At 44.4% G+C, this 19,826-nt stretch overlaps 1 protein-coding gene across 7 annotated transcripts in view; it reads right to left on the bottom strand.

Annotated features, from left to right (window-relative positions):
* Positions 1 to 19,826, bottom strand: part of ATRX (ATRX chromatin remodeler) — a 643,287-nt gene that overhangs the window by 15,999 nt on the left and 607,462 nt on the right. For 6 of the 7 annotated variants that reach the window (XM_033946347.1, XM_033946348.1, XM_033946345.1 and 3 more), the window contains one exon: positions 12,191 to 12,286. In XM_033946347.1, coding sequence (XP_033802238.1) covers positions 12,191 to 12,286 — 96 coding nt within the window. Of the gene's footprint in view, positions 1 to 12,190; positions 12,287 to 17,062; positions 17,880 to 19,826 lie in introns of those variants that run through there. The other variant, XM_033946351.1, reaches the window with a different exon arrangement.

A 19,826-nucleotide genomic window follows, 5' to 3' on the forward strand; every position in this document is an offset into this window, starting at 1 on the left:
AGCCTGCTGGGTAAGTCACTTGACCTTCTACTGCCCCAGGTAACACAGTTAGATTGTGAGACTGCTAGGACAGATAGAGAAAATTCTTTAGAGTAACCAATTACTAATTAATGTATTGTAAACTGCTTTGGGTGACTCTTCATGAAAAGGTTGTTAATAAATGTAGTAACTACATATGCATATCAAAACCTAAAATAAACTTGAAAGCATTTAGCAAATTTCATTTTAATGGCACAACACAGCAAATTTCAATTAAAAAAAAATGTAAGCAATACAAGTAATAACGAGTTTGGGCTAATTACTTACACAAGCCAAAAGCCCACTGCTTGACTCTTGTGTAAGGTTCTGGTCACTCAGGGTCACCCAATCTCTAAAAGGGTTATAGGAGAACCAGAAAATGTTCAAAGAGTAACAATAATGGTTAAGTGAATAGTAAACCTTCCTTAAGAGAGGCTAAATGGCTTGATAAAGAGATGATGGGGAGTTATGACTAATTCATGGAGAGCTCTCCTTCATTTCTGAGAAATCTCCAGAGTTTTCAGCGTGGTGTAGCAAATGGCCTTCTTGAGCTCAGAGTATAAAGAGAGAGAGACACTGTCAGATCTTGAGATCAAAGAGTCATAAGAACATAAGAATTGCTGCTGCTGGGTCAGACCAGTGGTCCATCATGTCCAGCAGTCCGCTCACGCGACGGCCCCCATATAAAAGATCAGTGCTCTAAATGAGTCCAGCCTCACTTGCGTACGTTCCAGTTTAGCATGAATTTGTCCAGCTTAGTCTTGAATCCCTGGAGGGTGTTTTTCCCTATGACAGACTCCGGAAGAACGTTCCAGTTTTCTACCACTCTCTGGGTGAAGAAGAACTTCCTTACGTTTGTACAGAATCTATCCCCTTTCAACTTTAGAAAGTGACCTCTCGTTCTCCCTACCTTGGAGAGGGTGACAATGTGTCTTTATCTGCTAAGTCTATTCCCTTCAGTATCTTGAATGTTTCGATCATGTCCCCTCTCAGTCTCCTATTTTCAAGGGAGAAGAGGCCCAGTTTCTCCAATCTCTCACTGTACGGCAACTCCTCTAGCCCCTTAACCATTTCAGTCGCTCTTCTCTGGACTCTTTCGAGTAGTACCATGTCCTTCTTCATGTATGGCGACCAGTGCTGGACGCAGTACTCCAGGTGAGGGCGCATCATGGCCCGGTACAGCAGCATGATAACCTTCTCTGTTTCGTTCGTGATCCCCTTCTTTATCACTCCTAGCATTCTGATTGCCCTTTTTGCCGCTGCCGTGCATTGCGTGGACGGCTTCATTGATCAGAACTCCTAAGTCTCTTTCCTGGGAGGTCTCTCCATGTACCGCCTCGGTCATCCTGTATTCGTGCATGAGATTTTTGTTACCGACATGCATCACTTTACACTTATCCACGTTTAACTTCATTTGCCATGTCGATGTCCATTTCTCGAACTTGATTGTCACGTTGCAGATTTTCGCAATCCCGCTGTGTCTTCACTACTCTGAATAACTTCGTATTGTCAGCAAATTTAATCATCTCACTCATCGTACCAATGTCCAGATCGTTTATAAAGATGTTGAAAAGCACGGAGCCCTGCGGCACCCCACTGGTGATGCTCTTCCAGACAGAGTATTGTCCATTTACGCCCACTCTCTGTTTCCTATGCTCCAGCCAGTTTTTAATTCACGTGAGTATTTCACCTTCGATTCCATGGCTTGCAATTTTCCGAAGTAGTAGTTCAAGTGGAACCTTGTCGAACGCCTTCTGGAAATCCAGATATACAATGTCGACCGGGTCGCCCTCGTCTATCTGCCTGTTTACTCCCTCGAAGTAGTGCAGCAAGTTCGTCAAACAAAATCTGCCTTTGCTGAAACCGTACTGGCTGGTCCTCATCAGACCGTGTCCGTCAGGATGATCAATGATGAGGTCCTTTATTAGTGCCTCTACCATCTTTCCTGGTACCGAGGTCAGACTTACCAGTCTGTAGTTTCCTGGATTTCCCCTCGAACCTTTATGGAAGATCGGCGTAACATTCACCACCTTCCAGTCTTACGGAATCTTTCCTGATTTGATTGATAGATTGGCAATTAGTTGAAGCAGTTCAGCTATAGTCCCTTTCAGTTCTTTGATGACCCTCGGATGGATGTCATCTGGTCCCGGGGATTTATCGCTCTTAAGCCTATCGATCTGCCTGTATACCTCTTCTAGACCGACTGTCAACCCTGTCAGTTTCCTGTCTTTGTTTCCAACATATAGCCTGATGGGTTCCGGTATGCTGTGTATATCCTCTTCGGTAAATGCAGACGCAAAAAATGTGTTCAGTTTGTCGGCGATTGCTTTGTCCTCCTTTAGCATTCCCTTTATTCCATGGTCATCCAACGGTCCCACCGCTTCCTTCACAGGTCGTTTCCCCTTAATATATCGAAAGAACGGCTTGAAGTTTTTCGCCTCCTTGGCTATTTTTTCCTCGTAGTCTCTTTTGGCCCCTTTTACCGCCTTATGGCACCTGCGTTGATGCTATTTGTGCTTATTCCAGTTTTCATCCGTTTTTGACCTTTCCCATTCCTTAAATAAAGTTTTCTTGTCTCTGATCGCTTCCTTCACCTCTACAATGAGCCACGCCGTTCCTTGTTCTTTTTCCTCTTGAATCCCTTGTTGATACGCAGTATATATACATTTTGCACCTCGGTGACTATGTCCTTAAAAAGGGACCAAGCTTGCTCTAGCGTTTTTACAGTGCTTATCTTCTTCTTAATCTTCTTCCCCACCATGAGTCTCTTCTCTTTGTAATTCCCTTTTCGGAAGTTCAGGGCAGTGGCCGTCGTTCTGGACCGATGTTTTGCCCCTGCGTCCAGGTCAAAGCATGTTGTGATCGCTGTTTCCCAGCGTCCCTTCTACTTCTACACCTTGTGCCAGTCCTCGCAGTCCATTTAGAATTAAGTCCAGAAGTGCATTTCCTCTTGTATTTTCCTGGACACGTTGTTCCAAGAAGCAATCGCCTACAGCTTCCAGGATCTAGGTCTCCCTAGCGCAGCCAGAAGTGCCTAGATTCCAGTCTATCCCCTGATAGTTGTCTCCCTAGCAGTTGTGTTTAATCTCGTCCGTCATTTCTCCATCAATTTCTTCAGACTGCCCTGGGGGTCGGTAGTAGATGCCGATCTTCGTTTGCAGTCCATTTGTTCCCGGAATTTTGACCCCTAGAGACTCTAACTTATCCGTTTGTTGTGGCGTGTTCTCTCCAGTAGATTTAATTCCCTCTTTGACGTATTTGGCAATGCCCCCACCTTTTTGAGCCACTCTGTCTCTGCGGTATAATTTGTATCCCGGTAGCACAGTGTCCCAGACTTTTCCTCAGTTCCCCATATTTCCGTGATGCCGATGATGTCCACGTTATCTTTTTGTGCCATAGCTTCTAATTCACCCATCTTATTCCTTAGGCTCCTTGCATTTGTGTACATACACTTCAGTTTGCGGCCTGTTCCTTTCTTGCACTTGCACATAAGAGCTACAATACTGAGTTAAAGCAAAGATTTATCACACCCACAATTCCCTTTCCAGTAGTGGCCAATCCAGTTCACAAGAATCTGTAGGGATCCCAAAATATAGACAGATACCATCCCTCTTACCCCCAGGGATAGCGAAGTTGCTTACTTGTAATAGGTGTTCTCCGTAGACAGCAGGTGAATGCAGCCACACTTGATGATGAAATACTCAGACTGAGCCTGTGTGTCGGTGCTCTCCACTAGATTCATTAAGCTTTTCGCTTACTGAGCATGTGTCAACACTGAAGCTTCCCTAGCTCCTCCTCCTGTTCTGACAATTCTTTCATTAGTTAAAAACGGTAACAGTTATAAGTTGTCAGAGTTCTTACGTTCCTGGTATGATGCAAACCTGGTTCTTTTTTTTTATGCGGGAATGGAGGGAGGGCAAGGTACTTGGGACCTGGATTGGCCACTGTTAGAAACTGTATATTGGGCTTGATGGACATTCAGTCTGTCCCAGTATGGCAATTCTTAAGTTCTTATTTTGAACTTTGCTCGCTTGAGATATGTGTTGAGCTGACAGAGGTTCAAAACTGGATGAAGGCCTTGGGTCTTTTTGGAAATTAGAAAAACTTTTGAATAAAATTCCATATCCTATTTATGTTGGGGAACTATTTTTACTGCGTTGTTGTGAATTAGCTGTGCAACTTCCTTTGCCAAAAGGGAAATGTGGTGATGAAGAATTGTGGATGACTGGGTCAGATTGGAAATTTGAATCTTGTAAAGGAAATTGAGATGATATCCTTGGGAAATTATTTGTAGGACCAATCTGTCTGTCATGATGTTTTGCCAGACTGGAAGAAAATGGCTGATCTGGCCCCCTACTGGTAAGTTGTCAAAAACTAGGAGTAGATTTCATAACAGGCAACTGGACACTCGGAGCCTGCTTCCTGTCCCTTGGGCGTTGCTTCTGTGAATAAGTAGAAGATTGAGGACACTAATAGGCGGGTCTAGCATAAGGAGAAAAATATCTTCTAGGGTAGTACTGCTGGAAGAATTGTTGATGGTAAGGTCTGCATTAAGTGGTTGATGAAGAAGGCTTGTGATAGTGCCGAGACTGATCTATTGGATGAACAGACAACTCTTGAAGAACTGTAGAATCCTCTTTCAACTGAGACAGTGTCTAACTTTCTCTCCGAAAAGACCATCTCCAAGGCAGGGCCTTTTAGCCGGGTGCTCCGCCCGGCTACTTTAGATGACCGCCCGGCTATCATCCGATCGTGAATTCTCCTGCTACCGCCGCTGCTCAACATTAAAAAAAACGGCTTGGAGATTTCACGCCTTAGCCTGTAGTGAACTTATGCTCCGGGGCTCTAACGTGTGCATGCCGGCTTCTCTTCTTTTCCCTCCGAAACTATAAGTTATGTCCGGGGAAGAGGAAGCAGTTTCGGTCCTATATTTGTATGGAACTGAATAAACTGCTTCTCTAACATGGTCTGGAAAGAAGCTGGAAAGGATGGATATGTGTCTGAAACTGGACCACCTGCTTTGGCTGGAGGTTCCTTCGAGGTAGTGTGAGTGTGCTTCGACCTGGGAGTCTTAGGCACTTTAATCACTACCGATGGAACCGACTGCTGAGCTATCTGACCTGAGGAAACAGGGGAAGATACAGCAGATGTCATTGAAGAAAGAGCCGCTGCAAACGATGAAGGTCTGATGAGGCTTGAAGTGGAAGCAGTAGAAGCAGGAGGGGCTTCGGTAGGAGTCGAGGCCAAAGATGCCTTCGAAGTTGAGGGATCAGAAGACTCCATCCCGAAGAGCTGGTCCACCAAGATACGACGACGATTGAAAGCACGAGGCTGAAGTGTTTGACAAGGCAGGCACGACCTAGGATGATGATTCGGTCCAAGACACTTGAGGGCAGTGACGATGTGGGTCCGTAAGAGATATCGTGTGCTGACACTTGCCACACTTCTTGAAGCCCGTAACAGACCGGGGCATAGAAGAAAAAATAGCCGCCGTAAGATTGAAGCCCTTGGGCTACGGCTGGGTGGCCTGTCCCGTTAAATGAACGGAAGAAATTTTTTTTTTAAAAAAAGAAAGAAATAAAAGAAAATATGAATAGCGATTCGTGAAGAAAAAAAGACAAACCGCGGGTCAGAGAAGGCACGAATTAACGAAGTTAAACGCAGAGAGTCAAAGATGGACTTCTCGGCTCCGTGGAAATCTGAGAACTGAGGAGATGCGCGCAGGCTTGCGCTGGGCGGGAATGTACTCGCGCATGCGCGGTGCTGGCTACTCGAAACTTTGAGTTTTTTCAAGCAAGTCTGCTTGTGAGGCGTCCGCATCCGGGCTCAGTCGATGACGTCACTCACATGTGAGAATACCTGCTTGCTTGTCCTGGGATAAAATCCAGATCTCGGAGGACCACATCATCAGGATCATGGCGAAGTTTAGAATGGCATGCCTGTTCGACAAATGAAGTGGCAGCAGTCGCTGATCCCAGCCGCCGCAGAATCAAAAAGGCATTTGAGAATGAAATCTACTCGCCTGCCTTGAACATCAGAGGGGAGAGAGGTATGCTTGGTGACCTGAGCCACAGCAGAATCCACTTTCAGAGAAGTAAAGCACTTGGAAAACTCTGGTGCCATGGGGTAAAGCTTAGCCAAGGCCCGAGCGCATTTAAGGGGACACTCCGGTCTAACCCAAACCTCCGAAAGAATCCGGACCAGATCCGGATGATCAGGAAGGCAGCAGAGAGTGGTCTTTGATCACTCATCAAGGAACATTCTGCCTGGGCAGGATGATCTGAATGCAGATTCAATTCCCATAGGGATTCTGAGATGAGATCCTCAAGACGATTAGGCTTGAAGAATCTGCAAACGGAGGGATCGTATGCTAGATCTCGGGAGCTGCACAAATCTTGATCATGAAGGTCAGCTAGATTAGCCACATCAGCGGATGTCCCCGAGGCACTCTGTGAAAGGAGGGGGATTGAAAGTGATACCAAGCATTGTCTGTCTCCATTCTGGGGTCCCTGCCTGAGAGCACAGGAACAGACTAGTGTCCAGCGGAGAAGAACCAGCATATTGCGTCAGCTTCTGATGGGGCACTGCAGGCATGGACTTTTTAACCAAGTATGCCTGATACTTCATATTCACAGATTCCAGGGGGAAAAAAAAATCCCCCCCACCCCTGCAAGGGCCACATTGTGCGTCTCAGATTTGGAGTGCTTAGAAGGTTTATGAGGCTTTTCACCGGAACTGCGCTTGCATTTTAGTGAAATGCCACTGTCATTCTTCTAAGGGTCTCCATGCGCAATTTTCGCGGCGCACGCAGCAGTAGATCCAAGAAGGACATCTTCAGAGGTGGAAGACACTGAATCCGTGCACACCTAATGCTCCTTGTGGGCCAAGGTACAAGTGGAACACAGCTGCGAATCTGACAGCCATCTGCTGCAAACAAGGCATGAATCTGTGTCATCATGTCCTGAGGAGGCTATCTGAGATGTTTGAAGCAAAAACAAAGTTTCTAAGTATAAAAAATATACTTTTAAAAAGTTTAGAAAAAAAATCCAAGATGGCCACCACGGGTGCCAATTTTGCCCTATAATAGCCCAGGAAAAACACAGGGAACCCTGGAAAACGGCGATTTTAGAGGGATGTGTGTGGGGAGGGGGGTGGGACAGGGCATGCAGGGAAACCACCCAGAAAACTCTTTTCAGGACCCCCCTAAATCACTAAATCAGGCAGGCAAACAGCTACTCACTGTGCTCTGTGCTGTAAGGAAGAAATGGCATAGAGATCTCTAACCTCAGGAAGCAGGAAAACTAGATTTCAAGTCTTCTGACTGCCTCACCTGCCCGGTCACCCCAGCCAGTGACTTCCGAGATCTCCGGATTACATAGGGAAGATATGCAATCTGGTCCTGATCCCGGGCACACCTCCACAGAACCGTTTAGCCTGCGCTCCACCCGCTAGCAGACAAACCCTGGGTGAGCTAGCTCCCGATCCCAGAGCCCTGATCTGATGTGCAGGCGGTCCTGGGGGCTTACTGCAGTGGCAGGTAACCTCCCAGAGGCAGACTTTACTCCAAAGTAAAGAGTTGTGCGGGGACAGAAATCCCACCTGTCCCCACCCATCCCCGTGAGGAATCCCACCCGTCCCCGTGAGGAATCCCCTCCATCCCCACCCATCCCCGTGAGGAATCCCCTCCATCCCCGCCTGTCCCCGTGAGGAATCCCCTCCGTCCCCGCCCGTCCCTATAAACTTCAGAAATAGTTATTTCATTTAATTATGCTACTGAATTAAAGGCTCTGGTAGAAACCCATTTACAAATAAGCAAAAAGACTTTATTAATTTGGAAATATTAATTGGGAAGAATACATACTTTGTAAACGGGTTTCTACCAGAGCCTCTAATGTTTATAAATTTTTATCAACACAACTAATATACTACTTTATCCTGAAACAAAAAAAAAAAAGAAATAGAAATCTTTTCCTACCTTTGTTGCCTGGTTTCTGCTTTCCTCATGTTCTCATTCAATTCCTTCCATCCACTGTCTCTCTTCCTTCTGCGTCTTCCATTTGCTCTGTTACTGTGCCTCTCCCTTTCTCCCCCCTTCCAAATTGGTCTGGCACCCATCTTCTTCCCTCCGCTCCCCCATAGTCTGGCATCTCTGTCTTCTCCCCACTCTCTCTTCCCCATTTCTTTTCAGCGTCCTTCTCCCCCCCATCTTCCCCATGTCCTGTCAGCGTCCTTCTCCCCCCTCTGTCTTCCACATGTGCTTTCAGTGTCCTTCTCCCCCCTCTGTCTTCCCAATGGCCTTTCAGCGTCCTTCTCCCCCCCCTCTTCCCCATGTCCTGTCAGCATCCTTCTCCCTCCTCTGTCTTCCACAAGTGCTTTCAGTGTCCTTCCCCACCCCTTTGTCTTCCCCAGTGCTTTCAACGTCCTTCTCCCCCCTCCTTCTCTCCCGCCCCGGGTGCAGCACAGCCGGCCAGGTCCCCTTACTTTTGTGGCGCTTCCCCGACCGACCGACAACAGCCCCGGTCTGACAAACCTCCCTGCCCTTAACCACAAATCTAAATTAACCTTCTTACAGTAAAGTAAGGGACCTGGCCGGCTGTGCTGTACCCGGGGCGGACCGCCCCCCTCCCTTGGTAGCCACTCGAGCCGCGAGGCTACTCTCCTTCTCCTTACCTGCCCTGCCTGCAGCACAGAGCCGAACGGAAGTCTTCCCGACGTCAGCGCTGACGTCGGAGGGAGGGAGGGCTTTGTTTAAGCAGAGCAGGTAGGGAGAAGAGCCGCGCGTCTGAGTACATCCAGCCCCGCAGGAACCCCGCGACCCTCGGAGGCATCCCCACGGGATTCCTGCGACCCTAGGGGGCGTCCCCACGGGATCCCCGTGACCCGAAGGGGGAACCCGCGGGTCCTGCGGGATTCCCGTCGTCCCCGTTCCCTTGCAGCTCTCTACTCCAAAGTCTGCACTCTCCCGCCAGTAGGATGCCCCTGCAGAGTATTTCCACAGCACAAGGACAAACCCGCAAAAAGTATTAAAATACACTAAATTTCAAGAAATGAAACACGAGCAGAAGAGAAGAGCTCCTACAGCTTCGCTTGTAGGAAAACAAAACTTGGATCCAGAGAGCATGCTCCAGGAGATATGCACAGTGGGAGGGGCTCAATTCTATTGATTGAAGTTTCCTACAGCCCCTGGCAATAGGGGATAACTACTTCCCACCAGGTCCCAGCATAAAGGGAGATTGAACAAGAAACGTCCTTCTCTGGTTGTTCCCTTTTAGTTTTGTGTGTATGGGGAGGGAGGGTTGACTAACTAAATTCAATGCTGTAAAATATAATCTACGAGGTAAAAGAGAGACACAGGGGAGAGCTGTGACTATTAGGGCAGGTGATGAAAAAACTGTCAGAACAGGGGGAAGAGCTAGGGAAGCTACAGTGCTGACAGATGCTCAGTAAGCAAAAAGCTTACTGTAGATAGAGGAGAGCACCAATACACAGGCTCAGTCTAAGGACTTCACCATCAAGTCAGCCTGCATTTCCCCTGCTTGTCTCTGGAGGAAAGCAATGGCTTTCTACAGGTCTGTCTAAATAATGGTTGATGGACCTTTTTCAAACACAACTATACTAACTGTTTTTACCGCATCCTCAAGAAATGAATTCCAGAACTTCATTATTTCTGTGGTTTGTTTTAAAATGTGGCCTGAGACTGTGTTACAATGGGTTATTGATACTGGAGAGATGGCAAGTCTTTACAGTAGCTGTTAAATTTGTTGAACATATTTTGCAGGAATAAGTGAAGCTGCTCTAGGAGAGACAGTGAAATATGAAGACTTATTTAGCCACTGTAAATACTACTGGCTTTTATGCCATCTGAAGCTGTACAGTTACCCTTTCTGCAAAGGATGGCTGTGGCTTAATTGGAGGCAAGAATTTGGTTTAATTTACAGACAGTCTTTCTATACTGCCCTTCAAAAAACAAACAGCAGAGCAGTTTACAATACATAATTGGAGATAACAGAGACATGCATGCAAATCTCATGCATATTTATTAAACCACATAACATACATTTAGAAGAAGAGAATACATATATGCACATACCATTAATAATTTATTAATCAACCTTACTTTTTTCATAAATATTATAAATATATTGAATGTACCACCCTCTGACTTATAACAAACATCTATTTCAACAGAGAACCCAGGCAAATGCCCTTGTTGCCTCTTCCAGACGGGAGACATGGTTTTTGAGCCTAAGCTGCAGTTGCTGCATAATTAACAAATGTGATTATATAGAGAAAAATACAGTGAAAACCTGAAGTGGCTTCAGCTCCCGAGGATGCCTGTGTGGCGAAACACAAGATTGTGTTGGGCTGGCTTGAACATTTTATCAGTTGTTATTCAAGAAGAGAACAAGATCTTATCATGAAAGCAGGAGTTTAATCCATGAAGCACCAGTTTGTCAAGGAAATTTTAAATAAAACACTGGACAATATGGAACTGATTATCCAGGTTTTTGGAGCAACAAGGGCATTTGCCTGGGTTGTCTGTTGAAATAGGTGTTTGTTATAAGTCAGAGGGTGGTACATTCAATATATTTATAATATTTATGAAAAAAGTAAGGTTGATTAATAAATTATTAATGGTATAATCATGCAATTTGATATGAGCTCTGCCTTTGACCTAGTGGACCATTGGAAACTGCTACAATGCCTAGATGCAATTGGTATCAGGGAAGAGGTGTTAGACTGGTTTCGAGGTTTCCTTATGTCTCTATGTCCTTATGTCGTACCTATCAAGTACATTTCAATTACGATCTCTCCGATACCTGGAGCAATTCATATGGCGTACCGCAAGGGTCACCACTATCTCATTGCTTTTCAATGTCTACATGTCCTCACTAGGTGCGCAATTGACCCAGCTGGGGATAAAATTATTTAGTTACGCAGATGACTTTATGATCATCATTCCATTTGCTAACTCTCTCTCGGAAGTTACTCCCAAGGAATCAGAAGTACTAAATCTGATGGAGCAATGGATGACTGAATTCAAACTGAAATTTAATTCAGAAAAAACAAAATTTTTTGTAGCTTCGCCACACTTGCTTGACACCAAAACATCACTATGCATCAATAAACTTAGTTATCCTATTCAGCCTACTATGAAGGTATTGGGTGTAACACTAGACCAGAGCTTAACCATGAAAGACTAGGTAGACTCCTTAATCAGAAAGAGTTTTTTCACTCTTTGGAAGCTTCGATCCATTAGAGCATATTTTGATGTGTCATCATTTAGAATTCAGGTACAATCCCTCGTACTGAGTCAACTTGATTACTGTAATATCGCCTATTTAGCAATTTCCCAAAAGAATATGCGACGATTACAAATGCAAAATGCAGCGGTCAAACCGATTTTTGGGCTGAAGAAGTTTGATCATGTGACACCTTACTACCAACAGCTGCATTGGCTACTGATGGAGGCACGTGTGAAGTTTAAGTTCGCCTGTTTCTGCTTTACGGTACTATTCGTCTAGCCCCTAAATATATAACTGACCTTTTCTCTTTCTCAGCCAACAGACATAAGAGAAGCTCACACTTGAATTTTGTTTCCCCTCCAGTTACAGGATGTAAACTGAAGAGACACCATCAACACCTTTTCTCACATCAGGCAGCATTATGGGGTAAAAATCTAGAATTGCTTACGCCTACTACTTATGGAGAATTTAAGAAATGCCTAAAAACATATCTGCTCCTGAAGTATCTAGGCAGCTGATCCGTACAATTCTTTCTCCACACTAACTAATCCCTAGAGCTGTTAATCACTAGCTTTACCTCTGTTAAGTTCAATCAATTTGTACCATCTTTTAATCTTTGTTATTTCGCATAGAACTTCACGGTCCTGCAGTATATAAACTGTTATTATTATTAGATGTATTAGTTCTTCTCTTCTTCTAAATGTATGTTATGTGGTTAAACAAAAAATAGGGGAAGATTTGTATTTGAATTTGTCCGTCAGCAGTATTGATTGGGATGCATATTTATTAAGTACATCCTGAAAATTTGACCCGTCCATAGCCCTCAAGAACTGGTGTGAATACTTAAATGGTATTTGTTTTACAAAGTGCCAGAATTGTTTGTGATTTGCATAATCAAACCACATTTTACCATCCCTTCTACTTACCACAGCTGTTAATATATCTTCATAAGGCTGAATTCTCACTGATGTTATATTGTTGGTTGCTTCAACAACTTTCTCTCTGCCTTGGTTGATAAGGTCCTGTAAAAAAAAAAAAAAGCAGAAATTGTATCACTTAAAACAGATGCAGGGTTTCTTGGGAAATTATTTTTCCTCATGGCTTATGTTTTTGCATCTGAGAGAACAGACAGACAATGAATTAAACAGAACCTGATCCAAGAATCTCCTTTCTGAGTGTAACTTAAAAGAATGACAAAATGGTCACACTGACTGACAATCTAGGCTTGTATATACAGCCTACAAGTTCTGACTAAATCAACACAGGAAGGAAAACAATCTCAGTACTGTAGTTTACTTTGGCAGCCATTTTGGATGAGTGATCAGTACGGGGCAGGAGTGTAGGAAGATCGTTCCTGCCCCGAAAGACCGCTAGACCACTAGGTAAGGTCCGGAGAGGTCCAGGAAGCGGGACGGAGGTGGGGCGATTCTGGTTTTAGGAAATTGTGAGTCCTAAAACCACAAATCGGGAGAGGGGAAGTGTACTTGTGAAAACATGATATGAACAGAACAGATTACTATTAGGTACAATACAGACAGGTGCAAAACAATCTTCACACTATCTTTTTAAAATATTTTATTTATTCATCAGCCAAGATACATTAATTCAAGTTTTATTGTTAAATATTAAAAATAACAACTCAACACAATATATCAAAATCAATTATTGTTTTGCCCTTCTGGTGTGACTCATATCCAGAGCAGTTATGCTCCAGGCCTGAACATCTTGCTATATTTTTATTTCCCTTTTCCTTGCTGTCCATCTTTTAATCCACTTCATCCTTGTCCATATACCACCTCCTCCCCAGACAAACTACCATTCACACCCCTTCCATTTGACTTTACTCTTTGACAGTGGTGTACCAATGGGGGGGGGGGGGCAGTCCACACCGGGTGCAAGCCCTGAAGGGGTGCTCCCGGCCTTGAAGCCATTGGTGTCCGGTTCCCCCCCCCCCATGTCCGGATTCTCCCCCTGGCCCCCCCGCACCGTTTGCGGTGGAGAAGCAGCCTGCAACGGGATTGCGATGCCAGCGATCCCTGCGCTGCTTCCTCTGCTGCAGTCCCGCCCCTCCTCTGACATCAGAGGAGGGGCGGGACTGCGGCGGAGGAAGCAGCACAGGGATCGCTGGCATTGCGATCCCGCTGCAGGCTGCTTCTCTACCGTAGGTGGTGCGGGGAGGCCAGGGGGATGAGCGGTCCTTCAGGGTGGGTCGGGGCATCAGACCTTCAGGGTGGGGCAGGCAGGCAGGCCTTCAAGGGGGGGAGACAGGCAGGCAGGCCTTCAAGGGGGACAAGGCAGACAGGCCTTCAAGGGGTGGGACAGGCCTTCAAGGGGGGAGGACAGGCCTTCAAGGGGGGGAGGACAGGCCTTCAAGGGGGGGGACAGGCAGGCAGGCCTTCAAGGGGGGACAGGCCTTCAAGGGGAACAGACAGGCAGGCCTTCAAGGGGGGGATAGGCCTTCAAGGGGATCAGGCAGGCAGGCCTTCAAAGGGGACAGGCAGGCAGGCCTTCAAGGGGGGGACAGGCCTTCAGGGGTGGGATGCAGACCTTTAAGCGGGGGACAGGCCTTCAGGGGAGGGGGGCCCTGATGTAGAAGTACACGAAGGGAAGGGGGGGTTCAAAGAGATGCGCATATGCCGGACTTTAGGTGGGAAGAAATAATGGGTCTGAAAATAGAGGAGAGGGAGAGAGATGATGGACCATGGTTTCTAGGGAGGGAAGGAACAGAAAGGGAGAGAAGTTGGACACAAGGGATGGTGTGGAGAGGGGGGGTAGAGATACTGGATAGGAGGGTAGTTGGGAAAAGAAAGGGAGAGATGGTGGATCCTGGGGTAGTGGGGAAGGAGGGAGAGATGCTGGATGAAAGGGTAGTTAAGAAAAGATGGATCTGTGGAGGGAGAAGAAAAAAGGAAAGATGCCAGACCTCCTGGGGAGGGAAGGGAAACGGGGAGGACAGAGATGGCAGATGGATGGTTAGCATGCAGAAAGAAGGAAGGAGGAGACCCTGGCAAGCAAGTTATCAGAAGACAACGAGAGCCTTGGACCAACAAGATTTGAAAAATAACCAGACAACAAAAGGTAGAAAAACTAATTTTATTTTCTGTTTTGCGATTACAATATGTCAGATTTGAAATGTGTATCCTGCCAGAGCTGGTGTTAGACCGCAAACGTGAACTAGGATTTAACAGAGAGAGGAAAAGTCCTTTTTGTTTCTTTATTTAATTTACACCACAGCGTCAGTGTGGTTAGGAGAAGCCAAAGGGGGGTGGGTGGGTGGTGAAAAAGCTATAAAATAAACCCACCAGGATGTTTGAAAAAACAAAACAAAACACCCAATTGGGCAGGAAAGTCGAATCGAAAAACCAATTCAATAGGCTGAATCGAATCAAATTTTTTTTTTCCCCCTGAATCGGGTAGCACTAGTTTGCGCTACTGTCTTAGACTTTAGGACCTGGGATTGGGGAGAGATGGCATCCTCAGTACTTTATAATGCAAGTGAAACGAGGATTTGGTCAGACTTTTGAAGGGTCTGCAGAAGAAAAATATTGTATAGGCCGGGGACATGAGACAGCAGGAAACGGGAACTTTTCTTCCTTCTATTTTTGTGAATGGCAAGGCTGAGGATGTCAGAGAGTTCAGTTAAAATATGTGCTTTATAAGAAAATATAATAATGTGTTTTATAAAGTTTATAAGCATTGCTGGCCTACCCGGTGAGGTGTTCCTAATGGTGGTGGTGGTGGCAGCGTGTCAATGTGTTGAGAGGAAGAGGTGGTCTGGGAAATTCTGCTGAGCAAACTCCAGGCCCATTTCCACCCTCCAGTAAGTCCACTCCACTTAACTGGTTCACACACTGAGTGGGTCTTTGAGTGTTGTGCCTGGGTAGTTGTTTTGGGATCTCTTCCAGTGGTTTGTCAGTATCTCCTTGTGGTCCAAGGAAGGAAACTTTGTTAACCTTAGCATTGACCTTCAGAATATGTTTGTAACAGCGCTGCTTGTGTGGCATTAGGCTATGTAGTGATCGAAAGAAAAAACCAGACCTTTGCACATTTTTGCACTATATGGTGGGTGTATGAGGAGATTCACATTTCCTGCACAGCTAAGTCCTTGTGAAGTTACCTTGTTCTTTCTGTATTTGACATCTAGCAAGGTCTCTGTTTGGAAGGAAAGATCTAAGCTTAAAAATGAAGTGGCCAGAAGTTATGGTAAAAGCAGATAGCGTTGCTGGTTTTAAGAAAGGTTTGGACAAATTCCTGGAGGAAAAGTCCATAGTCTGTTATTAAGACATGGGGGAAGTGTCTGCTTGCCCTGGATCGGTAGCATGGAATGTTGCTACTCTTTGGGTTTTGACCAGGTACTAGTGACCTTGATTAGTTACCATGAGAATGGGCTACTGGGCATGATGGACCATTGGTCTGACCCAGTTAGGCTATTCTTATGTTATGTTCTCATCTGTAGGAACCTTTGTTTTAACTTCTTATTTTAATGTATTTTTTTCTGGGAACTTATCACAGTTTTTTATAATGGGAACAAAAATGGAAGTGAATTAATGTGTGTGGAATGGGGGGGGGTAACTAATTTCTTCAGCTAAATAATTCAATCCACCTCAACCAGACATAGGAGAACTCACGCATCATTCACATACCCTCCAACCAAAATCGTCAAAAGAAAAAAAAAACAGTTCGACAACCTCCTAACACTCGACCCCCAACTCTACAACCTATTGACCTCGACCACAACCACAGACTACAAAACCTTCAAAAAAGAAATAAAAACCCTTCTATTCAAAAAACACATAAAACCGAACTAACACAATCAGAACTGTCCCAAGCATCACCTGCAACTACTCCATATGTACTTCTGATGTCATGACAATTCAGACATAATTTATGTTATGTTTGGAATAATGGTTACATATATGAGGTTCAATAAAAGAAAATTTTCATTGCCTGTTTCTATTCTGACCATTTATTCCGTTTCATGGTTATTACAAAAAATATTTTTTTACATGGGGGGGTGTCAAAAAATGATGGGCCCTGGGTGCCACATACCCTAGGTACACCACTGCTCTTTGAACTCATTTCTGTACCTCTTTTTTTTTTTTTCTTTTAACTCCCTGTGATTTTTGGAATTTTCAAAAACCTGACAAGTATCATATTACAAAATAGAAACTCCAAATAATTTCCAATAATCTGCCAAACACAGCTAGGAAAATATAACTTCTTATTGGTACAGCACAGAAACAGAGCTTTAACTGATCATGCTAGATCACTATTCAGCAAAGGAAAAAAAGTTTCAGTACTCCAGTTTGATCTAGTAAACCATACTATTCTCTAACACAATCTCTGAAAAATTTAAGAATTACAGGCAGAGTCTTAATTTGGATCTCTACCTTTGTAACATTTGGAACTTAAAGGGTTATTATGAATGGCATTTTGTCTGATAGGTGGACCAATCCATGTGGAGTCCCTTAGGGATCTCCTTTGTCTTCAATATTGTTTAACATTTCCAAACATTCACTAGGAAATCTACTTGAGAATAAAGGTCATCTATCTTATAGTTATGCGGACAATATCACAGTCCTCATCTCTATAGAATTAATGTTAGAAGACAAACTTCCCAGAATCTTTGCCTATCTGTCACTAGGCCTGCCTGCTTGCCCTGTGCTGGCCTACCACTAGACCACCAGAGGGGGGACAGGGTGCAAAGCCTGGCAGGGAGGGGGAGAGGGTGCAGAGCCTGGCAAGGAGTGTGGGGTTGGGTGCAGAGCCTGGCAGGGAGAATTTGGTTCAGAATGTTTTTTTCTAGTTTTCTTCCTCTAAATCTTGGGTGCGTCTTATGGAGTGAAAAATACAGTAATCTAATCTCAGATGGAAGCTCATTCCAAATTTTTACAAATGAGAAGGCAAAACAGTAGGAAAGCCAAGTTTGTATTTCTGAATACTTCTGGAGTTAGATAGTGTGCGAAAATTGAAAACTAAGAAAACTAAAGGAGAAAAAATTCCATACGGAATTTTAAATATCACACAAGCACATTTAAATTGAATTCTCCAGAAGCCAGGAAGCCAGGGAATACTGCAACAGCTTACCACCACCTGCTGGAGAATGATAGCAGACTGAGTGTATTAGGGACTGGTGTATAACCTAAAACTAATCACCCCAGCAGTATATAAAAATATAGTAGAAAACAAACCTAAATACTGCTAATAACCAGCAATGCACATAGGTGTAGTTAGCCCAACAAATATGAAGGACTATGGCCTCAGAATCGGAGCCTACGCACAGCAGTGTGAATCACAGACTGAGAATGATCTGCGTAGTGAAATTGCTCCTGCTCCAATCATTGGCCAACACGCATTAATTTTTTTAGGAAATTTTTCAAAAGCATTTAAATAAAGCTATAAATCCAACCTCTACAGGGTTACATTGTGTAAGTGCAAGCCAGAGTATGAAAAACATAGACCAGAAAAAGACTTAGCTTTGTAGCTGACTTGTCTTTACAGGAAAATACAGTCACTAGTGTTTGTTTGCCGACGCGGCCAGCGTTTCGCGGGAATTTTATAATAAAGACCATCCGCTGCGTCAGGGCCACCAGGACATTCAAAAATCAAGGCTCACTGTAAAATAAAAGAATATATTTAGTTCCCAAGAACTTAAAGAGAAAGAAAAACAAAATAACAGCACTCACATTACTGCACTCGGTCACAGAATTTCAAAACATGTTAAGATGGCAGTCGGCTACGTTTTATAGCCGTTACGTAACATACCGTAATGACGTCACGAATCATTAGGCACACTGTAAACACTAGTAAAAATGTTGCCACTCAAATGATCTGTTAAGTCCCAGAGGCCACAATGTATTCAGCCTATTTATCCACCTCTGCTCCCTCTGTGCTAAATACCTTCTAAAGTCCCCCCCTCTGGTACTTGGCTGAACCACCTCCAAAATTAGAGCTTTCAGAGACATGAAATCATGAGATCTTTCAAGGCAGTGTTTAGCCAATGGAGCCCCAAATATTTTATTTTTGATATTGCTCTTATGTTCTGTGAGTCTTGTGGTGAATTTACGAGAGGTCTGACCCACATATACTAGATCACAGGGGCATTGTATAATATATACCACACCGCAAGATTTACAATCAGAGTTATGACGTAGATTGTACTCTTTTTTGTCTCTGGGATTACAAAAACAATTGGTAGGAATCATGAGCTTGCACATCTGACATGTTCCACACGCTCTATGTCCCATCCATACTTGATCCTGCCCAAAACTGATATTGGGCAGTACAGAAGGGCATAAAATCTCTTTCAGATTTCTAGTTCTACGAAAGGCTATCCTTAAGTTGTAATCTTTAAAAGTACCAGAGGTCTGTAAAATCGCCCAATGTTTTTTAAGCGAGCGGACCAACCGATGACACTGGCTGGAGTAAGTTACAACGCATGTCATGCATTGTTCACCTGATCTCTGGGAATCAGATCTCTTAGGGGCGAATAGACTCTCCCTGTTGCAGTATAGTGCTCTTTTATATGCTGCAGAAACAACTTTTAGGGGGTAGCCCCGGGCCAGAAACCTGTGTTTTAGAACATCAGCCTGTTTTTTAAAGTCCCCCTTTAGAGGAACAAATCCTCCATTGGCTAAACACTGCCTTGAAAGATCTCATGATTTCATGTCTCTGAAAGCTCTAATTTTGGAGGTGGTTCAGCCAAGTACCAGAGGGGGGGACTTTAGAAGGTATTTAGCACAGAGGGAGCAGAGGTGGATAAATAGGCTGAATACATTGTGGCCTCTGGGACTTAACAGATCATTTGAGTGGCAACATTTTTACTAGTGTTTACAGTGTGCCTAATGATTCGTGACGTCATTACGGTATGTTACGTAACGGCTATAAAACGTAGCCGACTGCCATCTTAACATGTTTTGAAATTCTGTGACCGAGTGCAGTAATGTGAGTGCTGTTATTTTGTTTTTCTTTCTCTTTAAGTTCTTGGGAACTAAATATATTCTTTTATTTTACAGTGAGCCTTGATTTTTGAATGTCCTGGTGGCCCTGACGCAGCGGATGGTCTTTATTATAAAATTCCCGCGAAACGCTGGCCGCGTCGGCAAACAAACACTAGTGACTGTATTTTCCTGTAAAGACAAGTCAGCTACAAAGCTAAGTCTTTTTCTGGTCTATGTTTTTCATACTCTGGCTTGCACTTACACAATGTAACCCTGTAGAGGTTGGATTTATAGCTTTATTTAAATGCTTTTGAAAAATTTCCTAAAAAAATTAATGCGTGTTGGCCAATGATTGGAGCAGGAGCAATTTCACTACGCAGATCATTCTCAGTCTGTGATTCACACTGCTGTGCGTAGGCTCCGATTCTGAGGCCATAGTCCTTCATATTTGTTGGGCTAACTACACCTATGTGCATTGCTGGTTATTAGCAGTATTTAGGTTTGTTTTCTACTGTATTAGGGACTGCACAGCCCACTTGTACTACAGCCAAAAATATATGTCTCAGTCTCCACCTGCTGGTCATGGTCAGCTATTACCCATCAGTGAGCTGTGCCAGTCTGG

This window comes from Geotrypetes seraphini, chromosome 5 (assembly GCF_902459505.1).
Source record: "Geotrypetes seraphini chromosome 5, aGeoSer1.1, whole genome shotgun sequence".
Lineage (NCBI taxonomy): Eukaryota > Metazoa > Chordata > Amphibia > Gymnophiona > Dermophiidae > Geotrypetes > Geotrypetes seraphini.